This window comes from Schistocerca gregaria, chromosome 6 (genome assembly GCF_023897955.1).
Source record: "Schistocerca gregaria isolate iqSchGreg1 chromosome 6, iqSchGreg1.2, whole genome shotgun sequence".
Taxonomy (NCBI): domain Eukaryota; kingdom Metazoa; phylum Arthropoda; class Insecta; order Orthoptera; family Acrididae; genus Schistocerca; species Schistocerca gregaria.
This window is the reverse complement of record NC_064925.1, coordinates 8236080-8248612: the sequence shown is the minus strand read 5'-3', so window position 1 is coordinate 8248612 and position 12533 is coordinate 8236080. Positions and strand designations below refer to the sequence as shown.

General features: G+C 39.5%; 1 protein-coding gene across 3 annotated transcripts in view; it reads left to right on the top strand.

The window, feature by feature from the left end:
- Positions 1-12533, top strand: part of LOC126278540 (intraflagellar transport protein 57 homolog) — a 159876-nt gene that overhangs the window by 20452 nt on the left and 126891 nt on the right. For all 3 annotated transcript variants that reach the window (XM_049978715.1, XM_049978716.1, XM_049978714.1), the window contains exon 2: positions 7927-8105. In XM_049978715.1, coding sequence (XP_049834672.1) covers positions 7939-8105 — 167 coding nt within the window. In that variant the 5' untranslated portion in view covers positions 7927-7938. The remainder of the gene's footprint in view (positions 1-7926; positions 8106-12533) is intronic.

The window sequence follows — 12533 nt, the reverse complement described above, 5'->3', positions numbered from 1 at the left end:
ATTTCTTTATTGCAGAGTAGGACTTTTTTGCACAGTGTCCTCACTTTATTTGGTGAATGTACTCCAACTACTATCTACGCTTACAATTTTCACTCTCTGTGGCTCCCTCCGTTATTGTATTGCGTTGTTTGGGGAAGGAGACCAGGCAGCGAAGTTATAGGCCTCATCAGATTAGGGAAGGATGGGGAAGGAAGTCGGCTGTGCCCTTTCAAAGGATCACGGAAAACCTTAATCATCCTCCCGAATGCGAGTCTAGTGTCTAACCACTGCGCCACCTCGCTCTGTCCCTCTGTTATTCCATGATGTTGTAACAGCAATGTGAAAGGGAGTTGGTGTTGAATGGAAGGATGCTGGGCCACAAATTTATTAACATATGTATGAAAAACAGAAACCAATTTATTAAAACATGCAAGACAATCTGAGCAGCTACCCCTGGAATTAATTAAATTAATTTCCAAGAACACAACTGTTGGTGGATATTACATGATTTTCAGAAATGACTGAATGAAATTTAAAAAATGTTGAGAACATTTAGGTTTCTGTGTATTGCGCGGAGATAGCTTTTTCAATGAGCAGTCTTCACGGCCCCAACCAAATGTACAGTTACCAAAAATGCAACTTTTTGCAGCGGGTGAAGGATTCTGTTAGCCACGACACCACAACCCTTTCTCCAGCCACTGTCAAACATACTGCTCAGCTGCCCATCACTTTGAGAGCACCTCCTGGCCATGACAGCAGTTAAATATTGGCCCACAGATCTGTGCTCTGCAGGGAGCAAACCGCTCAAGAAGCTATTGCGACCAGAGAGGCTAATAGTGAGTGGAAACTATTGAGATCAAAACAGGCCCACACGGCACAGGAACACTAGTCCTACCGTCTACCACTTCTTTTGCTTGGTATTTCCCACATATTCCTTCTCTTGCTGATTCTATTGAGAACCTCCACATTTCTGTCGTTATCAATTCACTTGAATTTCAGTATTCTTCCACAACGGCACTTCTCAAACATTTCAGTTCTTTTATTTCTTCGATTTTTCCCACTGTCCATGATTAACTTCCAGACAATGCATTACTGTAGAAGTACAGTTTCAGATAGTATGGATGTATGGTCCCGTGGCAATATGAATTAATAATATCTTCTCGGGTTTCCAGCTGAGTCAGGTGGTTAAAAACCTCACTAGCTTACGACAGTTGCCATTGACGGTGGCCAAGGAAAGCTCAGTCAAAAGCTCATGGGATTTGAACCACCCGACGCAGCTGGAAATCCAAGAAGCTTTTATTACAGACTCAGAAATTTTCTCGAATATAACCCTATGTTTGATACTATTAGAGTTCTTTTCCCAGGAATGCTCTCTTTTGCTGAGCTGATATGCTTCTTATGTGCTCTTACTTGATCCATAATCTATTACGTTCTTTCCAAAGATAGCAGAATTCCTTTAATTCAACTTATATGTAGTCCCCAATGTTGATGTCAAGTTTGTTGCTAATTTCATTTCCACACTGAACACTTTTTATCTTTCTTTGGTTCATTCTCCAACCATACTCTGTGTTCTGTAAACTGTTATCTGAAGATCCTGTAATACTTCCTCACTTCCAAGTGGATGACATTGTCATCTGTGCATTTTATCACTTATATCCTTCCACCCTGAATTTTAATTCCACTGCTGAAACTTTCTTTTATTTCCTTCATCTCGCCTTCAGTATAGAGGTTAACTGGAAGAGTAGTAAAATCTGAGCACTTCTCTCTTGGTTTCACATTTTTATCTCTCTCTCTTGTATATTACCCATCTTATCCCTATAAAAGTATTTATTTATCTGGTGGTTTCAAACATCCTGCACCATGTTACATTGTTGAATGTGTTTTGTAGGTCGCCAAATCCTGCACAGGTGTCTAGATTTTTTTAAAGTTTTGTTTCTGTCCCCAGGCACAATGTCAGGGCTGCCTTTCTTGCGCCTCTATCTTCCCTAAAGCCGAACCAATTGTCATTTAAGAGATCTTCAATTTTATTTTCCATTCTGCTGTACATTATTCTTGTCAGAAATGTGGATGCATGAATTTTAAGCTGATTATGCAACAGTCACTCATTTTAGAGCCTTGCTTATCTTTGGAATTGTATTGATGATACAGTATTTCTCTGAAAGTCAGCTGCCATATCTCCAATCTCCCTGATTCTACACACTAACTTGAATAATTGTTTGGTTACCACTTCCCACAGAGGCTTTATAAATTAGAGAGATTTGCTATCTATCCCTTCTGCATTGTTTGATCACATCTTCCAAAGGTCTGTGAAACTCCGATTCTAATATTAGATCCTGCTTGTTTTTGTTGTAATTTTCCATCCAAAGACTGGTTTGATGCAGCTCTCCACCCTAGTAAATCCTGTGCAAGTCGCTTTTTATCTGCATAACTGCTGCAAACTATATCCAGTTGAGCTGTCATACTGTATTCGAGCCTGGTCTCCCTCTTCATGTCTACAATTTTTAACCCTCACACTTCCTTCCTTTACCAAACTGACAATTCCTTGATGCTTCAGGATGTGTGCTGTCCATTGATTCCTTCTTTTAACCAAATTTACCACAAGTTACACTTTTCCCCAACTCAATTCTTTTTCTTCATATTTGTTATTCAATCGATCCAATTAATCTTCAACATTATTCCATAGCATCACATTTCAAAAGCTTCTGTCTTCTTCTTGTTTGAATTGATTATTGTCCAGTTTCACTTCCATACAAGACTACATTCCAGACCTTTTTTCCCTAATACTTCAATTTATAAGGAATGTTAACGAATTCCTCTTTTTTCAGAGATGCTTTTCTTGCTGTTAACAGTTTGCATTTTATATCTTCTTTACTTTGGTCGTCAGTAGTTATTTTGCTTCCCGCATAATAATACTTATCGATTACTAAGTTTAGTGTCTCATTTTGTGATCAGACTCCTTCTGCATTGCCTGATTTAATTGAAACTGCTCTTCCAAGCCCTTTGTTGCATCTGAGAAAATTACAATGTCATTGGCAAACCAAATTGTTTTTATTTCTTCTGAACTTTTAACTCCCTTTCGAGATTTCCCCTTGGTTTTCTTAAGTGCTTGCTCACTGTAGAGATTGAGTAACATAGAGGGCAAGCTACAACCCTGTTTCACTCCCTTTTAAACTTCTGCTTCCCTTTCATGTCCTTTGACTCTTGTAACTGCAGTTTAGCTTGTGCAAGTTGCAGACAACCATTCTTTCCTTTTTATTGTGTCCCTGCCACCTTCAGAGTTTTAAAGGGTGTACTCCAGTCAACATTGCCAATTCTTTTTATAAATCTAGAAACACTATAAATATTTGTTTGCCTCTATGCAAAAATTCTAATATTTTTTCTTTTTTACTGCCAAATTCTAGTCACCTGTCACAACTGAATTTTTGTCTCCTTTAACTGTCTGTATAACTTCTTTATCTCATCACGATATTTTTTCAAGCATATATTTCTATCTCCATGCGTGTTTGGTTCACATCTCTCTTGGCGACGATAATGCATTCGCTACACTGTTCGTGGTAGCTCAAACTTGTTTCTATTTTGTTAGCCATCATTAGGCCTACTCCTGTATTACCCATATTAGATTTTGTATTTATAATTCTGTACTCATGTTACCAGAAGTCCTGTTCTTCCTGCTTCTTCAACTCCACTTTTTCCCACTATGTCTGTCTTAAATCTACCCATTTCTCTTTTTTAAATTCTCTAACTTTTCCTACCCTATAAAGGGATCCAACATTCCATGCTCCAGTCTATAGAATGCCAGTTTTGTTTTTGTCCTGAGTAGTACCCACTTGGAGATATGAATGGGGGATTATTGTACCTCTGAAATAGTTTATAAAAGAGGATTCCATCTTAAGTCATACAATAAAGCTGCATACCCTTGTAAAAAAGAATAATGACTATAGTTTCTCATTACTTTCAACTATTTGCAGTACCACCATAACAAGGCTATGTTGACTGAAGTTACTAGACCAAATCAGACATTCATTTAGACTGTTGCCACTGCAGCTGCTGAAAAGGCTGTTGCTCATCTTGAGGAACTATGAGTAAGTCTGGCCCCTCTATGGATATCCCTATGTTATGTATCATTGAGGTATGTGACCATCCCACTTCAGCAAGGTTTGTAATTCATGGGGGGGTTGTCTTCCAAATCAATACCCATATTTTCATCTGTAACATTACGAGACTGGTCCTCCCTCCCCTCATTGTACTCTTTCTACCTATCTGCTCCCTCCTTGGTATTCAAAAGTAGAACTTCTTGCTTTTAATGTTCTTTTTGGTTTATCTGCATTTTTCCTGCAGTCATTTTACTTTAGCTTCCTTGCACTTCCAATGTAATTCATATATAGGTGACTTATATTACAGTACTCCCTTCTCACTATGAAATTTTTTGCATTTCTTTTTTTCTTTGACCAATTGAAGTATGTCTTTTGTTGCCCACAGGTTCTTCAGATACTGTCTGATTTCTGTGATCACTTTTTTAGGGGTATTCATTCTTTCTCAGCTGACCTACCTCTTGTTGTATCCACTTTCACATTATTTACAGCCCCAGGGAACATCAAACATTCATCATCCTTCCTCTGCATTTCAGCATTTCGTCTCATTGCACACTGGTACTTCCTGATAGTTACCTTAAAATCCAACTTGCATGTCATCATTACTAAATTACAAAAATAAAATATTTATTTATATATCAGGTTCCATGCAACCATGGTAACTAAGGCTGACTAGAAACCAAGGCTGAATGCTGATTAGAAAATTTCAAAACTTCAACACTTCTGATACCAATTTTTTAATATACTTTAACAAATAAATAATCTACTCACTAAGTGGAAGCAGGAGAAAACATACATAAAGCATATAGAAATACACAAACTTTCAGAGCTAGTGGCTCCTTGTTCTGGCAGAAGGGTTGAAGGGAAAGGAAGAGTGATGAAAGAAAAAGACTAGAAAGGTTTAGGAAAGGGGAGAGTTATGGAAAAGTCATGCAGAACCCCATGTCAGGGATGCAAATCAAATCATCATTTTTACTTGTCCATACAAACACCTCCTGCTGGTCTATCCATGTCAGTATTTCGCTTAACGCTGTGTGGAGTGAAATATTGCCATCGATAGGCTAGCAGGGGCTATCTGAATTGACAAGCAACAAAATTATTCGACTTGCTTCTTACTGCACTGATGATAGACATACAGTGGTTGAAAGTGAGACCTATCATAAATAGAGTATTAGAGACTGCTTGCTATACATTTTCACAACCTTCAATAAACACAGTTGCTCTCAATGTAGACAAGTGTAATGTGATGCGAATACATAGAAAGATAGGTCCCTTATCATTTAGCTACAAAATAGCAGGTCAGCAACTGGAATCAGTTAATTCCATAAATTATCTGGGAGTACGCATTAGCAGTGATTTAAAATGGAATGATCATATAAAGTTGATCGTGGGTAAAGCAGATGCCAGACTGAGATTCATTGGAAGAATCCTAAGGAAATGCAATCCGACAACAAAGGAAGTAGGTTACAGTATGCTTGTTCGCCCACTGCTTGAATACTGCTCAGCAGTGTGGGATTCGCACCAGATAGGGTTGATAGAAGAGATAGAGAAGATCCAACGGAGAGCAGCGCGCTTCGTTACAGGATCATTTAGTAATCGCGAAAGCGTTACGGAGATGATAGATAAACTCCAGTGGAAGACTCTGCAGGAGAGACGCTCAGTAGCCCGGTACGGGCTTTTGTTAAAGTTTCGAGAACATACCTTCACCGAAGAGTCAAGCAGTATATTGCTCGCTCCTACGTATATCTCGCGAAGAGACCATGAGGATAAAATCAGAGAGATTAGAGCCCACACAGAAACATACCGACAATCCTTCTTTCCACATACAATACGAGACTGGAATAGAAGGGAGAACCGATAAAGGTTATCAGGGTACCCTCCGCCACACACCATCAGGTGGGTTGCGGAGTATGGATGTAGATGTAGATGTAGAAATGTTGTCATTCTTAAAGCCAGTAGTGGAAAAGAAGAGAATAACTTCATTATTGACTCTGAAAGGACTTAATTCTGTAACCGTATTAACTCTTTGTTAAACAACACCCAGCACTCCAATAATATTAGCAGTCTGGCTGAAAATAGCTTTTAAAAAAGGAAAGAATTGTGGTAGGTACGCTATATTGAGCCTCTTACTTCAGAGATGAAAATAATCTGTTCACATAATGAATATATAATGATAATAAAATCTTCTGTTATACAAAACGGTACAAAGATTTAAAAGAGTATAATGTGTGTTAGCAGTTGAAAAGAAAATTATGAAAAAATGTTCAATGGTCCACCCCTGTAGCTCAGTGTTCCACCTGTCTAGCTGCTATGCAGAGGATATGGATTTGATTCCCTGTGCAGCAGGCGAGTTTTGCTCAGTGGGACAACTGGAATGGGGTGCACTCAGTCTCATGAGGCCAATAGAGAGGCTACTTGAGTGAGAAGTAAAAGCTCCAAGGTCAGGAATGCCGACAATAGCCAGGACTGTAGTGTACTGACACTACAACCTTTGATACCACATCAAGTGCCACCGGTGGCAGAGGATGACCCTGTGCTAAGTTTATCCCAGTTGTCCCATCTGGGTCAGAATGTGAAGCTTTGCTTGTTGCTACATTCATTTGAGTGTAATAATGAGCAAATTTCCCTCCTATTACTAAATTTGTACTGCATTACTGTCTTCCTGAGTTGATCAGCGACTGACTTTCGAACATATATTGATACCGAAACCAAATTAACAGTACATGTTAACCATTAATGGTTAATATCGACAATTGCAGGTACGTGGTGAGAACAGGATGATGTGCTGTTAGACTTGGCATTGGAAGGCTGTGCTTAGGGGGGAAAAGGAAGAGGAGACAAGCAGATAAGGGGCAGGTACTATGCAGGTGTGTTAGGGTAAGGCATGTGTGAGGCTGCACTGGAAGCAGTGCTGGGGATAGAGGCAGACGGAGGAGGAGGACTAGCAGAGATTGAGGCCAGGGGGCTGCAACAGTGAAGTATATGTTGGAGGAAGAGTTCCAACCTGCATTATTCAGAAAAAGGTAGTGTTGGTGGGAAGAGGCCAGATGGCACAGGGTGTGACGCAGTCGTGGAAGTCAGGTACACAGTGTTTTGTCTACATGCTCAGCAACTGGGTGGTCTAACTGACCCTGGACACTTGTTGGCCGTGGCCATTCGTGCCCACGGACAGCTTATAGTTATCGTGTCCTTTAAGAATTGTGCACAGTGATTGTCCCTGGACACTTGTTGGCAGTGGCCATTCGTGCACATGGAGAGCTTATAGTTGTCATGTCCTTTTAGGATGCCACAAAATGATTGTAGGTAAGTTGGTAAACTACATGGCTGCCTTCATAGGCAACCCTGCCTTCGATGGGGTAGGTAATGTCTGTGACAGAACTGGAGTAAGTGGTAGTGGGATGGTTTGGTGCCACCTACTCCAGTTCTGTTAACCTTTCAATGTCTGCTCTTTATGTAAGTAGCAGTCTGTCCTGATTTGTATTGTTGATATTCAAAAATGGTTCAAATGTCTCTGAGCACTATGGGACTTAACATCTATGGCCATCAGTCCCCTAGAACTTAGAACTACTTAAACCTAATTAACCTAAGGACATCACACAACACCCAGCCATCACGAGGCAGAGAAAATCCCTGACCCCGCCGGGAATCGAACCCGGGAACCCGGGCGGGGGAAGCGAGAACGCTACCGCACGACCATGAGATGCGGGCGTTGATATTCCATCCCAGATTTTCCATTGTTTAATGTTTGATGTCAGTATTTCTTGTAATCATGAACATACCATACTCATTTTTATGGGTCTCACAAGAATAAGTAGAACTTTGTTCTGTGTTCATGTAGAGTCATTTTGTTTTGCAGGTACACCAAAATATGGAGGATGATGATGAGCATGTGCTGCGTACTCCAGAGAAACAAGATGTGGGGCCAGGTCTTGCATTCATGCCATTTATTGTCATGGAAGATCTTCACGACAAACTGAAGCTACTCAATTATGATACTGAATTTATCCAGACACTAAAGATGAAGCCTCTGAGCAGGTATTAAGTTTTGCAAATAGTTAATATTGTTCTTGTCAATATAGTCATTGGTTTTAACCGTCAAGAAATACACAAGACATATATAGTGTAAGTACTTTTAAGAAATTTTCTGTATATTCACTTCATAGTTTACATTTTTGCACTTCTTGTAATATTTTTTCCGAATTGGTTAGTGGTATCCATGTAGAAAACAGATTGTTAGCTCAGTTTTGTTGCAGAGGACTTTAATCATAAAAATAAAATGGAAACTTCTTATTGTGTTAGAGTGCCTTCTTTGTCATTGGCTTGTTTAAATATGAAAAAATCTTTTGTGTGTTGGAATTGAGTTTCACTTGATCATTGATCCCTCTGTGCTCAATCAGAGTGCAGTTTCCACCCCCCACCCCTACTGACTGGTCTGACATGACCCACCACAAATTCCCCCCATGTGCCAACCTCTTCATCTCATAGTAGCATTTGCAATCTACACTTTCAGTTATTTGTTGTTTGTATTCCAGTCTGTGTCTTCATCTACAATTTTTACCCTCTACAGCACCCTCTACTACTGTGGAAGTTGTTACCTGATCTCTGAACATATGTCCTACCATCCTGCCCTTTTTTCCTGCCTGTGTATTCCATATGCTGGGTTCTTCACTGATTCTGTGGAGAACTTCCTTGGTCTAACTAATATTCAATGTTCTTCTGTAGCAGCACATCTTAGATGCTTCAGTTCTCAGCTTCTTGTAATATTTTTTCCGAATTGGTTAGTGGTATCCATGTAGAAAACAGATTGTTAGCTCAGTTTTGTTGCAGAGGACTTTAATCATAAAAATAAAATGGAAACTTCTTATTGTGTTAGAGTGCCTTCTTTGTCATTGGCTTGTTTAAATATGAAAAAATCTTTTGTGTGTTGGAATTGAGTTTCACTTGATCATTGATCCCTCTGTGCTCAATCAGAGTGCAGTTTCCACCCCCCACCCCTACTGACTGGTCTGACATGACCCACCACAAATTCCCCCCATGTGCCAACCTCTTCATCTCATAGTAGCATTTGCAATCTACACTTTCAGTTATTTGTTGTTTGTATTCCAGTCTGTGTCTTCATCTACAATTTTTACCCTCTACAGCACCCTCTACTACTGTGGAAGTTGTTACCTGATCTCTGAACATATGTCCTACCATCCTGCCCTTTTTTCCTGCCTGTGTATTCCATATGCTGGGTTCTTCACTGATTCTGTGGAGAACTTCCTTGGTCTAACTAATATTCAATGTTCTTCTGTAGCAGCACATCTTAGATGCTTCAGTTCTCAGCTGTTCCTGTTTTCCTACAGCCCGTTATTCATTACCAAACAGCACTGCCCTCCAATTATACATTCTCAGAGGTTTCTTCCTAAAATTAAGGCCCATGTTTAATACTACTAGACTTCTTTTGGCTATGAATGCCCTCTTTGCCTGGGCTACTCTGATTTTTATGTCCTCTTTGTTTTGTCATTTATAAGTTATTTTGCTTCCAAGGTAGCAGAATTCTTTAACTCCATGAACTCAATCATCTCCAATTTTCATGTTATGTTTCTTACTATTCTCATTTCTGCTACTTCTCATAACTTTTTTTTTTCTTCAGTTTGCTCAGCCTGTATTCTGTGTTTATTAGACTGTTCAGTTCATTCAACAGATCTTGTGATTTTTCTTCACCTTCACTGAGAATACCAGTGTTATCACCTGGAATTTAAATCCCCACTCTTGAACTTTCGTTGTTGACAGGACGACCTGTCTGGTGCCTAAAGCTAAATTGATTGTCATTAGATGATGATCATATGATAAGAGAGCACATTTTTCTTGATTTTAGGAAAGCTTTCACAGTTGCTGCATAAAGTTACAAGATGCTCTAACTGACTTTTTGTGATTAGTCTTAATGAATTTCTTTAACTAAAATTTGATCAAGGTTTTTGGAAACAAGAGCTATTGTTGTTGTTGTTGTTGTTGTTGTTGTTGTCTTCAGTCCTGAGACTGGTTTGATGCAGCTCTCCATGCTACTCTATCATGTGCAAGCTTCTTCATCTCCGAGTACCTACTGCAACCTACATCCTTCTGAATCTGCTTAGGGTATTCATCTCTTGGTCTCCCTCTACGATTTTTACCCTCCACGCTGCCCTCCAATGCTAAATTTGTGATCCCTTGAGGCCTCAAAACATGTCCTACCAACCGATCCCTTCTTCTAGTCAAGTTGTGCCACAAACTTCTCTTCTCCCCAATCCTATTCAATACCTCCTCAATAGTTACGTGATCTATCCTCCTTATCGTCAGCATTCTTCTGTAACACCACATTTCGAAAGCTTCTATTCTCTTCTTGTCCAAACTAGTTATCATCCATGTTTCACTTCCATACATGGCTACACTCCAAACAAATACTTTCAGAAACATCTTCCTGATACATAAATCTATATTCGATGTTAACAAATTTCTCTTCTTCAGAAACGCTTTCCTTGCCATTGCCAGTCTACATTTTATATCCTCTCTACTTCGACCATCATCAGTTATTTTACTTCCTAAATAGCAAACCTCTACTACTTTAAGTGTCTCATTTCCTAACCTAATTCCCTCAGCATCACCCGATTTGATTTGACTACATTCCATTATCCTCATTTTGCTTTTGTTGATGTTCATCTTATATCCTCCTTTCAAGACACTGTCCATTCCGTTCAACTGCTCTTCCAAGTCCTTTGCCGTCTCTGACAGAATTACAATGTCATAGGCAAACCTCAAAGTTTTTACTTCTTCTCCTTGAATTTTAATACCTACTCCAAATTTTTCTTTTGTTTCCTTTACTGCTTGCTCAATATACAGATTGAATAACATCGGGGAGAGGCTACAACCCTGTCTCACTCCCTTCCCAACCACTGCTTCCCTTTCATATCCCTCGACTCTTACAACTGCCATCTGGTTTCTGTACAAATTGTAATAGCCTTTCGCTCCCTGTATTTTACCCCTGCCATGTTTTGAATTTGAAAGAGAGTATTCCAGTCAACATTGTCAAAAGCTTTCTCTAAGTCTAAAGCTAGAAACGTAGGTTTGCCTTTCCTTAATCTTTCTTCTAAGATAAGTCGTAAGGTCAGTATTGCCTCACGTGTTCCAACATTTCTACGGAATCCAAACTGATCCTCCCCGAGGTCCCCTTCTTCCAGTTTTTCCTTTCGTCTGTAAAGAATTCGCGTTAGTATTTTGCAGCTGTGACTTATTAAACTGATAGTTTGGTAATTTTCACATCTGTCAGCACCTGCTTTCTTTGGGATTGGAATTATTATATTCTTCTTGAAGTCTAAGGGTATTTCGCCTGTCTCATACATCTTGCTCACCAGCTGGTAGAGTTTTGTCATGACTGGCTCTCTCAAGGCCATCAGTAGTTCTAATGGAATGTTGTCTACACCAGGGGCCTTGTTTCGACTCAGGCCTTTCAATGCTCTGTCAAACTCTTCACGCAGTATCGTATCTCCCATTTCGTCTTCATCTACATCCTCTTCCATTTCCATAATATTGTCCTCAAGTACACCGTCCTTGTATAAAACTTCTATATACTCCTTCCACCTTTCTGCCTTCCCTTCTTTGCTTAGAACTGGGTTGCCATCTGAGCTCTTGATATTCATACACGTAATTCTCTTCCCTCCAAAGGTATCTTTCTACATCCTTACATTTGTCCTCTAGCCATCCCTGCTTAGCCATTTTGCACTTCCTGTCGATCTCATTTTTGAGACGTCTGTATTCCTTTTTGCCTGCTTCATTTACTGCATTTTTATATTTTCTCCTTTCATCAATTAAATTCAATATTTCTTCTGTTACCCAAGGATTTCTAGCAGCCCTCGTGTTTTTACCTACTTTATCCTCTGCTGCCTTCACTACTTCGTCCCTCAGAGCTACCCATTCTTCTTGTACTGTGTTTCTTTTCCCCATTCCTGTCAATTGTACCCTTATGCTCTCCTTGAAACTCTGTACAACCTCTGGTTCTTTCAGCTTATCCAGATCCCATGTCCTTAAATTCCCAACTTTTTGCAGTTTCTTCAGTTTTAACTTACAGGTCATAACCAATAGATTGTAGTCAGAGTCCACATCTGCCCCTGGAAATGTCCTACAATTTAAAACCTGATTCCTAAATCTCTGTCTTACCATTATATAATCTATCTGATACCTTTTAGTATCTCCAGGATTCTTCCATGTATACAACCTTCTTTTATGATTCTTGAACCAAGTGTTAGCTATGATTAAGTTATGCTCTGTGCAAAATTCTACCAGACGGCTTCCTCTTTCATTTCTTAGCCCCAATCCATAATCACCTACTATGTTTCCTTCTCTCCCTTTTCCTACTGACGAATTCCAGTCACCCATGACTATTAAATTCTTGTCTCCCTTCACTACTTGCATAATTTCTTTTATCTCATCATACATTTCTTCAATTTC